The sequence below is a fragment of the Procambarus clarkii genome, chromosome 19 (genome assembly GCF_040958095.1).
Source record: "Procambarus clarkii isolate CNS0578487 chromosome 19, FALCON_Pclarkii_2.0, whole genome shotgun sequence".
NCBI lineage: Eukaryota > Metazoa > Arthropoda > Malacostraca > Decapoda > Cambaridae > Procambarus > Procambarus clarkii.
The window spans coordinates 14,367,990-14,385,388 of NC_091168.1; the positions used below are offsets into that span (position 1 = coordinate 14,367,990).

At 44.3% G+C, this 17,399-nt stretch overlaps 1 protein-coding gene across 2 annotated transcripts in view; it reads left to right on the plus strand.

Moving 5' to 3' along the window:
* The window catches only part of LOC123757610 (alpha-N-acetylgalactosaminidase), a 152,988-nt gene that overhangs the window by 100,518 nt on the left and 35,071 nt on the right, over nt 1-17,399 (plus strand). Inside the window, exons 3-6 of one of the 2 annotated variants that reach the window (XM_045741420.2) lie at nt 989-1,150; nt 1,560-1,734; nt 2,506-2,680; nt 4,620-4,714. In XM_045741420.2, coding sequence (XP_045597376.1) covers nt 990-1,150; nt 1,560-1,734; nt 2,506-2,680; nt 4,620-4,714 — 606 coding nt within the window. In that variant the 5' untranslated portion in view covers nt 989. The remainder of the gene's footprint in view (nt 1-988; nt 1,151-1,559; nt 1,735-2,505; nt 2,681-4,619; nt 4,715-17,399) is intronic. The other variant, XM_045741421.2, reaches the window with a different exon arrangement.

Sequence of the window (17,399 nt, forward strand, 5' to 3'; positions counted from 1 at the left end):
AAATATGGTGAGTGGGGTACTGTAAGGTTCCTTCTTAGGGCCAACCCCTTTGGTCATATACAGCAATGACATAGATGAGAATATTACAAACTGCATCATCAAATTTTGCAGATGATACTAAGATATGTCGTAAAATTGGAAGGGAAAATGATAATGAGACACGCAAAGAGATTTACAAGGCATAGCAATACATATTACAACTATCAAATCAATAATGCTACCATGCAGCAAATTGAGTTAGAAAATGACGTCAGAGTTAGAATCCACCAGTCATTGAAAGTTGGACAGTTGGGAGCTGCAGTAAGAAATAGCTAACCAAATCCTAGGAATAGCCAAACATTTAACTCCAAGGAAAAGGTGGCTTTTCAACTGTACAAATTTGTGCCCCCATCAGGAATACTTTTTCCAGAATGGAGACTTCATGGTCAGAAAGACATATCTGCCTTGGAGAAAGGACAATGTAGAGCAACAAAAATCATCCCAGAATTAAGTTGACACTCGTATTAGGAAAGGCTGAGGGCTATAGGATTAACAACACTGCAAGCCAGACATGACAAGGCGGATCACATAGAAACTTATAAAAATACTTAACAAAATGGAGGATATTAATCCAAATCACTTCTTTAGAAGGTCACATACAAGGGGCAAAACCTTCAAGCTCAACAATTCACAATGTAGAACAGAAAACAGAAGATGCTTTTTCATTCATAGGAACTGCCTGCCTGCCAAATCCACAAATTACTGCAGTTCAAAATCCAATTGGAAAAATTTCAGTAAAAATGGGGGAACCTTTGAATATCTACTAGCGTCCTGTTCCCGTTGTGGCCACTAAATAGATGGTGGCCCCCCTCAAATAAATTCAAGTACTGGATATAATTCACATATTTTTAGAATTGCACATTGCAAGGTTAATAAATATACTGGCTTGGGAATATTTATTTGTATTTAATTAAAAATTAGTTTTCTTATAATAATGTTTTCTCCTCAGAATGCAAGGTGTGGTATGGGTATCCGTGGGCGTGCTGGTGTTAGGGGTGTGTGTTTCTGGGCTGGAGAATGGGCTGGCCCGCACTCCGCCCATGGGCTGGCTGGCTTGGCAGCGGTTTAGGTGCAACACAGACTGTGTCAATGACCCACACAACTGTATCAGGTATGTAAACATGGTTTATTTGCATCAAACCCTGCTGCATGTGTGCATAACCCTTGTTAATTGGCTTGAGAGTCACTCACTAGTGGCCTCAATAAGGACAGGAAGCTGGCAACTTGTCAAAGCGCTTCCCCATCCCGACCCTATACAAGTTAATCCAGTGTGTTCATTTTCACAAGAATTTACCTGTATTAAAGACCTACTTTTTGAAACAATTGTCAACATATCAATTTCTGATTTATTTGTTTCCATTATATTACCTCCTTTAAATTACAGTAAGTAATTATGTAAGTAATTATATACAGTAAGTAATTATAAATTACAGTAAGTAATTATTCCTCTTTCTTTCTGCATGTGCATCATTTTTAACAAAGATTTAATTTTAAAATTATATATTTTCTCTGTACACTAGTGAGTCGCTGTTCATGCAAATGGCAGACATCATAGTGAACCAAGGGTACCGTGACCTGGGGTATAACATGGTCTCTCTGGACGACTGCTGGCTTTCAAGAGACCGTGATGCTCGTGGTAGACTCCAGCCTGACCCTTTTCGCTTTCCATCAGGCATTGCTGCCCTTGCTGACTACGTATGTATCTTGCTAGTTGACATAATTCATTGGTTTATTCTGTAGAATAAGAAATATTGGAATGATATAGGAAGCAGTTAATTTTCTTATGCTTCCATCTTTGGTATCAGGCATAAGGTCACTCCTAAGGTCAATATTTGTCTGGTGTTGAGAGTCATCTCCCGAGGCCTCATAACTATAACCCAGTGACAAGTCACTTCCTCACTGGATTACTTTCCATGATTATTAAAACTTTTAAATACATTCTATTTTAAGCTCAGGTACATAATACAGTTTTCCATATAAATTACCAGGATAAAAATAAATAATCAGAAACTAGCCATCTGTGTTGATGGCTGCCCTGTCTACATACTTCTGGTCCTACCTTTCTACCTCATATTCCACTTCACAGAACTCTAAGATTGAGATTTTTCTCTGACGTGACATATTAAATATTATACCCATTGTATCATTTAAATGTCTTTCCCATTTTCATGTTATTTTGCATGGAATATTTATATACTGTACTGCTGAATTTGTTATACTGTACAGTATTTCTTTAGTGATTAGTTGTAGATAATGAGTTTTATACATTCACAAATGCTATATTTCCCATAAAACAGACTGAAATACTGTAGTCTCAAGTATCATCTTATTTATTTTAATTATGTATTAGGTAAATATACTCTCACTATATGCAGGACAGTATATCCATAAATTTTTCACTATATACGAGGACATGTCATATGTACAGCGTTTTATTTGGTATTGTTACTTTGACACCTCCACCAGATGCACAAGCGTGGGATGAAGTTTGGCATTTATGAGGATTATGGAAATTTCACATGTGCGGGCTACCCTGGTATTTTAGGTCACCTACAGACAGATGCCGAGACATTTGCAGACTGGGGTGTAGACTATGTCAAGCTGGACGGCTGTTATTCACACCCTTCAGATATGGACCGAGGTGAGCAATGTAACCTTTTATGACGAATTGCACAAGATGATACACTTTAAATTTTGTCTCTATTGTATTTTGAAATATTGTATATAAAATTATGTTAGTGTAATATTAAAAAAGTACAGTAGTATAATTTCTTAAATACCATCTGTGTTAGCTGAATGCATCTCTGTTAAGAGTTATTAGTACTGTATGTGAATTTGTGTGAAGGAGCAGTGCTTCTGTAAATATTACTCTATGTTGTTTTTATACTACTTTTGACACTCACATGACTGGACTATATTTTGTTCAACTGTAAGACATTCTTTAACTTCTTTAGCTGTCTGCACATTATTACTGCTGTGCCATTCACATATTACACACCCTATGGCCAAAAATCATCAGGTAAAGTTTTATTTGTTTGCCTGTTTTCTTTTATTCAAATGTTTGTGCAATTACCTTTAATTTCTCTGATTTGTTTCCTTTGTGTTCTTTGTTAAAAACTTGGTAATTTTAATTAAAATTAGTTAAGGTTAAAGTTTGAGGGTAAAAGGTCATTAAAGAGCTTTAATTTCCTGATTATATTTTATCAATTAATAACCATTCATGAATCTTTTATGGCAGTATTATGCATCAGTTTTATTAACTGTCCATATTTCTTATTTAACTGTTCACACCTACCTTGATAGTCCAAATCTATTAGTCTTCTGTTGAATTCCAACAGCATGTGTGTTTGGCTATACAGCCCAGTACAGATGACCCTCACTACGCCCAAGATCAAATGATGCACTTTTAAATGTGCTATTTTTATACAAAATTTGAACAGCTCAAGTTTAGGTTTGCCATACATGAGTTGATGCATGAGATTCATGCAACCAAGATGTTGTTTTGGCACTTGGTGCTTCAATACCAAGCTCTGATGTAGTGGTTCCTCACAGTTTCATGTATGTGCCATAGTACCATCCAAGCATTCTTTACTGTATTATGTCTTGAACAATGTTATGGATGGAAAGTGGGGAAAATATTAGTAGTAATGTTTAGGTATGTATTTTATTGAGTAGAAGTAAAGTACACTTTTGGAGATTGTAACTAGCTAAATTTTATCATCAATTGGGTTTCGTCAAGATTTCACTTGTGGATTGATAAATATTTTCAGTTTAACTAATAAAACATTATTTTGTTTCAATATTTTTTGACTATATAATGAAGGTAAAACTAGGTCATATTTTTAATCATTAATTTTATAATTTTGATAAAGGCAGATAATTTATAAAATTATTTCAAAATAAAGGTATACAAGTACAATTCTAGATGCACTATTAGGAACACCATTTAACCATTAAGTATGAGACCATTGCTCTACAAACCAGGCTATGAATATGCTGACAATAAGGAAGATTCAGAAGTACCAAACTGTTCTACACGAGAAGACGGTTGAGGTGTAAGAAATTAAAGAAAACTTTGTAAACTGAATCGAGCATGGTTATTGCACAGGAAAAAAACGGTCAGCATAAATGGAATTAAAGTTAGAGCAGGTTAATAGTTGCTAGTGGAGTATTTCCAGGCTTTACCCTGGGACCTTGACAGTATGGTGTCGATAGGTACTACAGCCTAATAGTATAAACTGCCAGGTGCTGCAACTTGACAGTATGACCTGACACGTGCTGCATCTTGACAGTATGACCCTGCCATGTGCTTCAGCTTAACAATATGAGCCTGCCAGTGGCTGCAGGTTAATAGTATGACCTTTCATGTGCTGCAGCTTGACAGTATCATACCACTGCTTTATGCATGTTGTCACTATTCTACATGATAAACTATTACATGAACATTGCTCATTTACATATAATCTTCATCATAAGTATTCTCCTTTGTGCAACTGTATTGCTTTAGATTTTTCATTCATTTTGTTCCTGTGTACATATGTCTTTCCTTAATTCCCATTATTTGTGCCCTACTTTCCCAGGCTACCCCCTATTTGGTTTTTACCTCAACCAGACGTTACGGCCCATGGTATACTCCTGCTCGTGGCCAGTCTACCAGACATATTCCGGCATGACGGTGAGATGGTGGTGATGGCTTCTCTGATGGGGAGTTTGGTCATACTGTTCTAACTTTAATTGTCGAGTAACAAACTTGTACAGATCGTGGCGAAGACTGTTTTGAATAATTATTGGGATGACTTTTTACACCCTGATTATAAGGTCTGATCTATGAGAAAAGTTTCACTAGAAACAAAAGCTCAGAGGTAGACTTCAGAGGCATTATTTTCAAGTGTTTGAGTCTGTAAACAAATTTCTACAGACTCCCTTTATTTTAGAAATAAGAAATGTCTTGAATGTGTGTGTTTTATGCACTCTGTTATCACTGCAACTTCCAGTTTCCAACTGGAAATTTCCAGCTATCACCAGCACACACTCAAACAAATACAGTACTTGTTTACATCATTTGGCACGGCTTTGGGATACATTCTGGTATTTCTTATCGTCTCCCAATTATATTTAGTAATGGCATATGTGTTTAATTTTGTAATGCGTATCTTAGTTACATGAAAGCCTATCCCTTAGGTATTGGGATTTATTGCACTTTCCAGCAACTTTTAAGTGTTTTACTGTAATACAAAAGCACATCCTAAAATTATTTTAGGATGTGCAGCTTCACTGGGTTAAAATACAGTATCTCTTATTGTTAGTTAACGATTTGACTTTGCCACAGTGTTTAACATGGAAGGTAAAGTTATGATCCTTTCCTCGTCTGTGGTGCTTTACATTGATCACACTCCTTCTGCACCAACAGTTCCTACATTATCTCAGCATCAACAATGTCCCTTCACTCAATACTGTTTTTCCAAGTCTGTTTTCTCCCTCACTTGTATTGTCTTTTCTGGTTGTTTCCTTAGACCTTGTGACATGTATAGTGCATGCTGCCTGAGGGGATCCCTCATTCTTCCCTCGTCTTTGGTTCCTCTGTGCAAGCAAACATGTTCAGTTCCATCCCATGCCACGACTTGATGATGTTCCAGGACGGACCAAAATGTTGCTACTGTCATATCATATCTTGTGTGGTGGTTTCATTGTGTTTTTCAGCCACATTATTATGACTTATTCTTAGCATGTAGCATAAAAAAGTGCTTCATTGCAGTGCTTTGAGTTTATATTTATTCAAATGTTGTTGGGCATTGAAGTTATTTAAATGTGAAAGATAGTAGTCTTGAAAAACATTTGCATAAATATTGCTCAGTGCTTCAGAGTTTAATTTTTAAGTTATCAAAGCCATTTCTGCTACTAAGATATTATTACCTGTATTAGTAATATTACTTGCTTGTCACTTGGTTGAATTTCTGGTATTTTGCTCTATATTTTTTAGTAATAGTAATATTGGATTCACAAGAAATTGACTACCTGACCATATATTGTCATCCACCAAAGTTTTCTGTGTGAAAAACCTCTAGTTGTTATGCATTGTTTCCATTTTGATTCTGTAATTTCATTAAAAGCCAAGTTTGTTTGGTTATATATTCTACAACACTGAAAGCTTGATGCTAGAAAGACTTCATATCTTTATTTTCAATACATTAATTGAAAATTATCTCTATTTGCTTGACCAGCATATTGTGATATTTTACTTTTATGTGGAGAGCCCCTTCGGCTCCCTGGAGCTATACCGGGCTGATGTGTATATATTAGACCGTGGCAACAGTCAATCAAAGGAGTTTAAGCATACCGGGGACCAGAGTTAGAACCTGGCCCCCTCAAGAAAGGTACGAGGATCAATGGCCTAAAGACACCCCCGTGTAATTGGAAGCAGTCTTTGTCTGCCATCTACAAGGTCAGGCACCCAGAGAGGTAGGAATCCCAAAACAAACTACTGCTGGTCAAAAATTGCAAACTGAATGCCGAACTAGAAAACAGAACTCCCCAATTAAAAACAAGGAAACAAACATGACGTCACCACAATCGCCGCACAGACAGTATGTATACTATAGACAACGATATAATATCAGACAGACAGTATGGTTTTCGATCTGGAAAATCCTGTGTAACGAATTTACTCAGTTTCTATGATCGAGCCACAGAGATTTTATAGGAGAGAGATGGTTGGGTTGACTGCATCTATCTGGACTTACAAAAAAATGGCTTTGACAGAGTTCCACATAAGAGGTTGTTCTGGAAACTGGAACATATTGGAGGGGTGACATGTAAGCTTCTAACATGGATGAAAAATTTCCTAACTGATAGAAAAATGAGGGCCGTAATCAGAGGCAATGTATAGGATTGGAGGAATGTCACAAGTGGAGTACCACAGGGTTCAGTTCTTGCACCGGTAATGTTCATTGTCTACATAAACGATCTATCAGATGGAATACAAAATTATATGAACATGTTTGCTGATGATGCTAAGATAATAGGGAAGATAAGAAACCTAGATGATTGTCATGCCCTTCAAGAAGACCGGGACAAATAAGTATATGGAGCGCCAATTGGTAAATGGAATTTAATGTGAATAAATGCTATGTTATGGAATGGGGAATTGGAGAACATAGACCCCACACAACCTATAATTTATGTGAGAAATCTTTATAGAATTCTGACAAAGAGAGGGATCTAGGAGTGGTTCTAGATAGAAAACTGTCACCTGAGGACCACATTAAGAACATTGTGCGAGGAGCCTATGCTACACTTTCTAACTTCAGAATTGCTTTTAAATACATGGATGGGGAAATACTAAAGAAATTGTTCACGACTTTTGTAAGACCAAAGCTGGAATATGCGGCGGTTGTATGGTGCCCATATCTTAAGAAGCACATCAACAAACTGGAAAAGGTGCAAAGACATGCCACTAAGTGGGTCCCAGAACTGAAGGACAAGAGCTACGAGGAGAGGTTAGAGGCATTAAATATGCAAAAACTAGAAGATAGAAGAAAAAGAGGCGATATGATCACTACGTACAAAATAGTAACAGGAATCGATAAAGTTGATAGGGAAGAATTCCTGAGACCCGGAACTTCAAGAACAAGAGGTCATAGATTTAAACTAACAAAACAAAGCTGCCGGAGAAATATATGAAAATTCACTTTTGTAAACAGAGTGGTAGATGGTTGGAAGAAGTTAGGTGAGAAGGTGGTGGAGGCCAAAACCATCAGTAATTTCAAAGCGTTATATGACAAAGAGTGCTGGAAAGACGGGACACCACGAGCGTAGCTGTCATCCTGTAACTACACTTAGGTAATTACACTTAGGTAATTACATCTGTCTGCGCAACCCTCCCTCCCTGGAAAGAGGATGGGGGGTGGGGGGGGTTCCAGACCTCCACGCCGGCAACTGCTCAGTTCAAGAGGTGTTGGTGACGGGCAATCGCTCTGGCTCCACTCTTTGCGCAGTGCTGCAGTACGGTGTTGTTGCTCTGCTTTGGTGGCGTGTGAGCTGGAAGTAACATAAAAATACTGGGGCTGCATGCACCTAGGGCTGCCTTTCCTAGGTGCCCTGTAAGTACTGCCTTTGCGGCCTCAGGGTTATCTTCGATGAACCATTCAGGAGCAGCTACCTCCGTGTGGTTCTGTTGCTGTTCGGTGATTGCCCGCCTTTGGGGATTCAGCTGGGGAGGTTCTTACTCCTGTTTGCCCTTGGGTAGGAGGTCGTTTCGTCGCTGGCTGGGGTGCGAGGTACTGTGCAGCTGTTTGATATACGCATAGCAACCGGTTTTGTTCACCTGGAGACGTTGTGCTTTTGCGGGGTTTTTGTTTTGTTTTTGTTTTGTTTTGTCTGGCGGGGGTCTGCCTGGTGTAGCGGTAGGACCACTTGTGAAATTTTGGTGGCCCTCCACTAGGTCCCCATGCTTGCACACGTTGCAGGGGTTCAGCTTTTAGTTGTTTGCTTGGTAGCTCTGGGATAACCGGTTAGCAGCACCTCACCTGGGCTTCCCTTAGCAGTCAGCCTAAGGGCCCCGGAAACCCCCTTTAGGGCTCAGTGGTCCAATGTAGGAGACCTCCGAGTCCCACCTCGCCTTGTGCAAGTGTGAAGGCTGCTCTGTCCCCTTGTCTCAGGGTGACACTCACTGTCTATCCCTGCCTTGCTGCCTGTTAGGGTCAGTGACACCTATGACCCGGAGTCTGTTAGGGTCAGGTGACACCTATGACCGATCGTCGTAAGCCAGTAGTGCCAGATTCGGGACTGGCCCTCCTGTGGAGTCGTTGGCTCAGTGATCGCTCTGAGTTTCAGTCGGGCTCTCGTAGGGGTTGTCAGCCCTTTCACGGTTTGCCCTGTTGGCGGGGCGATGGGGTGGGGAGGCTTGTGATGTTTGTTCTCGCCTGGTCCCTCGATTTGTGGGCAATTCAGGTCCTTTTCCTCTGGCCTGTGGTGGCGTTGCTTCTTTCCTTCTCCTTTGGGGGGATTAGGGTTTGCAGGGCGGGCCTCTTCCCCTTGCTCTCTGTCAGGTCATCCTGGAGTGGGTTTCCTGCCTGTCTTCAGTTCCGAAATGGGACTGGGCAGATCTTTGATTCATACTGGACTTGCCCTGTATGATCCCATGGGTCTTTTGCCTCTCCTATCAGATGACCAATCTGTCTCGGGTCCGGCTGCTTTTGGTGCTTGGATGGTGTCTCTGGACTTCCAGGACACGTATTTAGCACGTCCCGATTCATCCAGTGTTCAGGGACTGGCTCGGTTTTGTCATGGAGTGACACCACTTTCTTTGCCTTCCTTGCAGTTGGATCTGGCATCTCGCGTGTCCACGCACCTTAACCGGGTCATGATGACGAGGTTACTTCTGGCTTACCTCGACAATTGGCTGGTGTGGGCTCCCAGCCAATCCGCATGTCTGCTCGCCAGGGATTTGGTTCCTTACCAGCTTGCCGGGTTCGTGTTCTTGGTGTACTGGAAGTCTCAATTGGTTCCCTCTCAGGTTCGGACTGGGCTGGGTCTCGTGTAAGACTCTCGGACCGCTTCCTTGTCTCTCCCTCTGGCGGCATTGTTGCGGCTGCGGTCCCGCTTATGACTGTTTTTGGAGGGCACCTGGGTCACTCATTGGTTGTTTGAGTGGCGGTGCGGGAGCCTGATCTTGGCTGTGCTGGTCTACCCGCCGGGCCGGATCTGGCTTCGGCGGATGTTCTGGTTCTTCGGGGACGTCCCTTTCGCCGCTCTCATGATCGCTGTGTTCGGATCCCAGGAGCCTTGCGTTAGCTGCTGCGTCACCGGCTTCCTCTGAGTTTTTTTCGTGGTTCTATGCTCTGATGCCTCCTCAAGCCCTCACTCGATGTGTTCAAGGATGCCTCGTCTCTCAGCTGGGGTTTTGTGACCAGTGCTCACCAGGCTGGCCAGAGTCGGTGGGTTCCATCCTTCCATCGGGCTCACAACACGGCGCAGGAGTTCGCGGTGGTGTGACATTCGACTCTGAGGGTTCGTGTTGCTCGTGGAGCAATGATCTGGCTCCATTCAGACTACTCCTCGGTGGTTCATTGTCTTAACCGTGGGGGGTTTGATGCGGTCCTTGGCTCTTTGGGGCTGGTCGCTTCAGGTGACTCGTTTGCCAAGTTCTCGGGGTTTGGCTCTCCTGGCGGTTCACGTTCAGGGGGTGTCAGATGGCCTGTCTCGGTTCGTTCCCCTGTCCATGGAATGGATGGTCGACACAGACTCGTTCAGTTGCCTCTGCTGGACGTACGGGCACCTAGAGGTGGACCTCTTCGCATCGACTTGGTTGAGGCGTCTTCCAGTGTATGTGATGCCCTTCCCAGACTGCGTGGCCATTAAGGTTGATGCCTTTCAGCTGGACTGGTTGAGTTGTGGGTTACTTGTACCTCTTCCCACTGGTTCGATTGTTGCTTCAGGTCCTGGTTCAACCCGTCCTCTTAAAAATAACGTCACTTTTCGCTCGTATGCGTGCTATAGCCAAATTTGGACATAATTTGAAATGAAATCGACTCACAAAAGTGACGTACTGTTCCGTTTTCTGTTTGAGTCGTCCGGCTTACTCGGCCAGCTTAGAAAAGGAAACTTTCCATTAACCTTTTTCATACCGTTTTGAAACTTTATGAGAATTTCCTGCCTACCTAACCTATCAGAGGACCCTTAACTTACTGTTGTTGAAAAAAAAAATCCCACAGGTTGCCTGGTTAGCTTAGAGAGACTTCCAAGGAATGAGTGGTCCTGCTGACTCTTTGGTGGCCAGCCCAGCCCTGGTTTCAGGCGCCTCTTGCTCGATGTCCGAACCTGAGGGTCTTCCCGCGGCTCCGCCTTTTTCAGCAGATTGGACCATTCCGGTACATGGCTGGATCGATCTTCTCTGCTTCTCGCGTCTGGTCATTTTGACGCGAGTTTATCACCACATGTATGGTAATCAGATGGTTTAGTTGGTGTCCCAGCTGCAAGTTTCTTCTCGATGGCAGCATGAAATTTCCTGGCGGTCTTTTCGGTACTTGTCTCTTCGTAGGTTGTCTTCGATTTCTGGTCGGTTTTGTCCTTTCTCTCTTGGTTGTTTCAGGACCGTCTTCTTATGCCAGATATTGTCGCCTCGTTTTGGATGGTGCTGGCGGAGCTGCTGCAGCTTGCATTTGGGGTGGATGTCACTTTTGCTCCATTCCACAAGCTTTCTCGGGTGTTGTTCACCTCCGGCCTGCTCATGTGCCGCCTGAGTTGTCCTGGTCATTGCACCGGGTGCTGTCTGCTCCCTTCTCCTCGGTTTGGGGTGGCCCCCTTGGTTCAGAACTGTTTCCTACGGCTCTTTTTCTTGTTGGCGATTGATTTCGCCAACAAGATTTCTTCTACGGCTCTTTTTCTGGGGTTGGGTCAGAGAGCTTCATGCTCTTCCGGCACAGGGGTTTCTGCTCTTTCAGTCCTGGTATTTTATTTTTTTGCATTTTCTTTTCTTCGTTTTCTTTGTTTTCTTTCATTTTCTTCGTTTGCAGCCATCTCCTTTTTGTCTGGCAAAGAATGAGTTTGCTGCTTTCCGGAGGAGTCCTTGGGTTGTTGATGCTTGGTTGGTTCGGCCAGGGGTGCAGCATGTTTTGTGTCTGTTTGTGGCTCTTCGCCATTAATTACGCATTACGGCCTCTATGGCAGAGGACGTGCTTTGGGTTGACCCAGTTTCCCCTTCTTCCCTATTCCAGGGCACGGGTCTCCCAGGTTGTCCGCAGGATTATTCAGTCCAGCCAGCCTGCGGTCTTTCCCTGTGCCCACGCCATTCGTAAGTTCGGCATTCGAATGCTGTTTTGGTAATGTCCTGGCCTATCTTTTGGGCACGGGGCTACTGGAGGTCGAACAGGGTCCTGCTGCACGTTACCTTGTTAATGTTCCTAGTCCTTCTCGGGTGTGTATAGCCATGGGTTGCTGGTTGCGGCCTGTTGTCTTTACTTTGAGTTAAGGAGCGAGTGACGACTGCCTCCTGGGTGAGTTCCTTTTCTTCTTATCTTTGGTTAGGTAGCTCAGGGGAGCTGAAGAGGCTCTCCACAGAAAACCAGCGTTGAATGTAATGAAACTCCATTTTCTGGGTGAAACCCGGAGGCTCCCCGGCATCCCTCCCTCCCTCTGGTCAGCGTTTTTTTCGCACTTTTGATACTCAGCCTCTGAACTGAGGAGAGTTGCTGGCATGGAGGTCTGGGACCCCCCCCCCCCCCCTTGTCCCCCTCCCGGGGAGGGGGGGTTGCGCAGACGGATGCGCAGCGGTTGTGGTAATGTTATATTTGTTTTTTTGTTTTTATTTGAGGAGATCTGTTTGCTAGTTTGGCTTTTGGTTTGCAATTTTTGACCAGCAGTAGTTTGTTTTGGGATTCCTATCATTCTGGGTGCCTGACCTAGTAGATGGCAGACAAAGACTGCTTCCAATTACACGGGGGGTGTCTTTAGGCCATTGGTCCTCGTGCCTCTCTTAAGGGGGCCAGGTTCTGGCCCTGGTTCCCCGTAGGATTAGAACTCCTTCGGTTGACTGTTTCCATGGTCTAATATATACACGTCAGCCCGGCATAGCTCCGGGGAGCCTCCGGGTCTCACCCAGAAAATGGCGTTTCGTTACATTAAACGCTGAGTTACGCTGGGTTCATTAAATGCTGGGTTCATTACATTAAACGCTGGTTTTTTTCCGACTGTTCTGCTTGCAGCAGTCACCTTAGGTGTATTAGACAGACTACTTTGCATGAGCTAGCTACAACTATCAGGTATTCAAGAAATGCCTAGAGCAGCAGGACTCACTTTTCCAAGTATTCTCTGTTGAGTTATGTCTCCTCAGTGGGGGCTTACTCAAGATAGAGGATACCTATAGGTTAATAAGTCACGTTGGTCATGCCATTCATCCTGTTCATGAGGTGCAGGTGAGTGCACCTCATGAACGGGGGTCCACATCAATTTGTTTGAAAGTTGATGAGTAATAACATGGGGTCATATGAATTGGGTAACAATATAATTTGTCAAGAGTCAGGTCTAATGGAACGATGCTGTAATGTTTAACAAGTTTATTTACAGCTTAACAACACATGGAAAACTTTACTTTAATTTAGAGTGTCATATCAATTAGCTATGCAAACCATACACAGCAGGAATTGTTTCCCATCGCTCTAGTATAAGGATTCTCGACTTTCTTGCAGGAGGCACACAGAGTGAACTATTAATCTGAACATTGGTGAACACTCGTGCAATTACTGCATTCCAATGCTTGCAGTATCTGAGTAACAATAATAATACTACAATTAGTTTATAATTATACTTTTGTCACTGAGACAATAATTGAAATATGTTGGTGACACAAATCCTAATCTGACATGTTTAATCAGTCAATGTATGGTCACCCTCAGAGAGACGTGACACGCTTTAAGGTTCCCACTCACACTTGGCTTAGAGTAAGGTGATAAACACTTCAAAATCTCGTCTTGATCACAGAGGAATCATTGAGACTCGACTCAGCTGATACAAGTTTTGTATAGTTACTGGTAATCACCACACAAGACATACACAATGAAAATAATCAGGATACTGTACCCACATTCGTCACATGCACACTTCCACTCAGATATTGATGATGTCTACGCCACTACTACATAGCATTTCGGGCAAACATACTTTACGCACTTCGGGCAAAAAATACTTTACTCACGGCAAGTGTAGTATGACCTTACTATCCCCAGGCCAGGAGGTATTGCCATCAACCTCAAGCTGGCATCCTTGACGAACATCCACCCACAAAGTCACCTCAGACCACAGTCCCACTCACTCAACTTAGGAATAAAGCCTCACCCAGTCACATATATAATTGACAAATCACTTCTTTACCATACTGGAATTTCTTATTTATGTTAAGTACATGTTACAGTCTCTCACTCGTTGAGCTGCTGTGCTAACACACCCTCACACAGGGGCATGTACATGAACATACAACACACAGATGAGAGGCTGGACCAAAGTGCTGAAGCCCAACCCCCACGATAATAATTTGCTGTCCCATGTCTCTTGAGATGAAATCAATGTCTCTGTACTGTACAGTCATCTATTGTACCATCTTATACACCAACACCGAGAGGAATGTACACGAACTTACGAACACAGGCGTTGCCACCCGAGTTACCGTACAGTGCTGTCACTCTTTCTCAACCCCGGTACACTGAGCTTGTATGGTTAAGACTAATTTTCTTGTCACTGGCTCTTAGGATAGTACAAGATAGTAGCTTCACTCCACACACACTTATCACTTGGATTCACTGAATCCGTGGCACTGAATTTGTGGCACTCCATTTAATCCTATGGCACCACCTCAGTGGAGCTTGTTTTCCCTGCTCACGTTCCTGAAGTCTAAACGAGTTCAATGCTCCATTATCCAGACACACCAACAGTAACCAGCCTTCCCCCCTCATTGGTTGATACGGGGTTGATGGGGTTCTGGGAGTTCTTCTACTCCCCAAGCCCAGCCCGAGGTCAGGCTTGACTTGTGAGAGTTTGGTCCACTAGGCTGTTGCTTGGAGCGGCCCGCAGGCCCACATACCCACCACAGCTCGGTTGGTCCGGGCCATTGACAGGGCAATGAGGGGGTAGGTTGTCTCTTTTTGCCTGCGCCTGGTGCCATGACTTGTGGGCTTTTCAGGTCATTTCTTGTATCCGTCAGTGGCATTGGGTAGCCCTAGGTGGCATTGGGGGGGGGGGGGTCCTAGGTGGCATTGTGCAGCCCTTTCTCCCTTTGGGGGATTGGGTCTGGGAGGGCAGGCCTCAAAACCCGTTCAACCCTATGGGTCATCTTGGAGTGGGTTCACTTGGGCATGGTCGAAATGACCTTGTCTCTCAGGTTGGTCTCCCGCCTGTTTCCAGTTCTGAAACTGAACTGTGCAGCTCTCCAACCATTCTGGACTTGTCTTGTCTGAACATGTTGATTTCTTGCCCCTCTTTTGGATGACCAAGTCGTCCCAGGTCTGGCTCGTTCTCGATCCGGGCACTTGGATGATTTCCCTAGACCTCAAGGATGCGTATTGGCATCTATCTATCTGAGGTTCAAATATTAGTTAGGTTTTGTTATGGCGTGACATGCTTATCGCTTTCATTGTCTACCATTCAGGTTGATTCCTTGCATTTTTAAATCACCTTGCATTTTTAAATAAAATAAAATAAAATAAAATAAAATGTATATTCAGGTAAAAGTACATACATAGAGGATTAGTTACAAACATAATGTTGGATTTATAGATGGAGCTAATACATACAATTTACCTAAAGCCACTAGTACGCAGAGTGTTTCAGGCAACATTGGGAACATCGGGAACATCGGGAAACAACAACTCGTTTCAGGCGTTTCAAGCAACTAAATGCTTGACTCGGGTTGTGGTGACCCATCTTCGTCTGCTTGATCTTTGGGTCCTGGCCTACCTCAACAACTGGTTGGTGTGGGCTCCCAGCCGGTCTGCTTGTCTGCTAGCAAAGGATCTGTCTTTTTTCCTAGCTTGCCGGGATCAGGTTCCTAGTGAACTGTTGGAAGTCCCAGTTAGTTCCGTGCCAAGTTCAGACTTGGCTGGACCTTGTATAGGATTCTCAGACTGCATCCCTTTTTCTCCCTCCCGCGGCCTTACTCCGGCTGCAGTCCTGCTGTCGGCTGTTTTTGAGGGGGACCTGGGACACTCGGAGGTTGCGCGAGCAGCTGTGCGGCAACTTGAACTTTGCTCTTCTGGCTTTTCCATTGGGCAGGGTTTAGCTTCAGAGACTGTTTTAGTATTTTCGGAGCAGCCTTTTTTGCCTCTCTCACAATTGCTGGATTCAACCTCGGGTGTTCTTGCGCCGGTTGCTGTGTCGTCAGCTTCCGCCTTGGGTTTTTCGGGGTTTGGTACCATGGTGCCTTCCCGCTCACACGATCGGGCTCACAGCACGGTGTAAGAGTTTGTGGCTGGCACTGCTGAGGATTTGGCTTCCTTGGGGCACAGTGATCCGGCTCCATTCAGACTGCTCCACTGTGGTTCACTGCCCTCAAAGGGGATGGGGGGAAGGGCATCTATGCTGTTCATGGCTCTTTGGAGCTGATCGCTTCAAGTAGCTCTTCTGCTGAGTTCTCAGGGTTTGGCTCTCCATGCGGTTCATATCCGGGGGAGTGTTCAATGTCCTGGCAGATGGCCTGTCTTGGCTCATTCCTCTGTCCACGGAATGGTTGGTCGATACCGACTCCTTCCGTTGGCTGTCCACGGAATGGATGGTCGATGCCGACTCCTTCATTGGCTGTCCATGGAATGGATGGTCGATGCCGACTCCTTCCGTTGGCTTTGCCGGAAGTACGAACTCCCAGGCATGGACCTCTTCGTGTCGACATGGTCTCGGTATCTTCCGATCTTTGTGGCGCCCTTTCCCAACTGCGAGGCTGTCTTGGTGGACACTTTTCGCCGGGACTGGTCGAGGTGGGGTTACCTGTGGGGTTACTTCCACCCTGTCCAACTGTTGCTTTGGGTTCTGGCTTGGTTGGAGTCCTACCCAGGAAGAGTAATCCTCGTGGCCCTTTGGTGGCCGGCTAAGCCTTGATTCCAGGCACTGCTTGCTCGGTGTGCGAACCCGGGGTGTTTCTCATGGCTCCGTCTTTTTCAGCAGGTCAGACCGGTCTGGTATATGGCTGGTTTGGTCTACTCTGCTCTTCGCATCTGGTCTTTTTGATGCGGGTTTATCACCATTTGTATGGTGTTCAGGTGGCTTCGTTGATGGTATCCCACCTGAGAGTTTCGTCTTGGCAACAGTATGAAGTTTCCTGGCATTCTTTCCACCATTTTCTCTCTTCGTAGGTTGTCCTCAATTTTAGTTCGGTTGTCTTGTCCTTTTTTGTCTTGACTTTTTCCCGGACTGTCATTTGATGCCTAACACTGTCACCTCGTATCATGCGGCACTGGTGGAGCTGCTCCAGCTTGCATTTGGTGTGGATGTCTCCTCTGCCCCATTCCGTACACCTCTCGTGCTTTGTTTCACCTCTGGCCAGCTCATGCGCCGTCTGAGCCGTCCTAGTCCTTGGACACGGTGCTTTCCGATCTTTCCTCTCCTCGGTTTGTGGCGGCCCCTTCGATTCGACTGTTTTTCCAAGGCTCTATTTTTTTGGTGTTGACCTCTGGCAGTCAGGTTGGGGAACTTCATGCTCTCCTCCGGCGCAGGGGTTCCTGCTCTTTTGGTCCTGGTGGTAGGTTTGTTCATTGTTAGCCTTCTCCTTCTTTTCTGGTGAAGAACGGGTCAGCTCATTTCCGGAGGAGTCCTCGGGTCATAGTTGGTCAGGCCAGGGATGTATCATGTATTGTGTCCGGTTGCGGCTCTCACATCGTTAT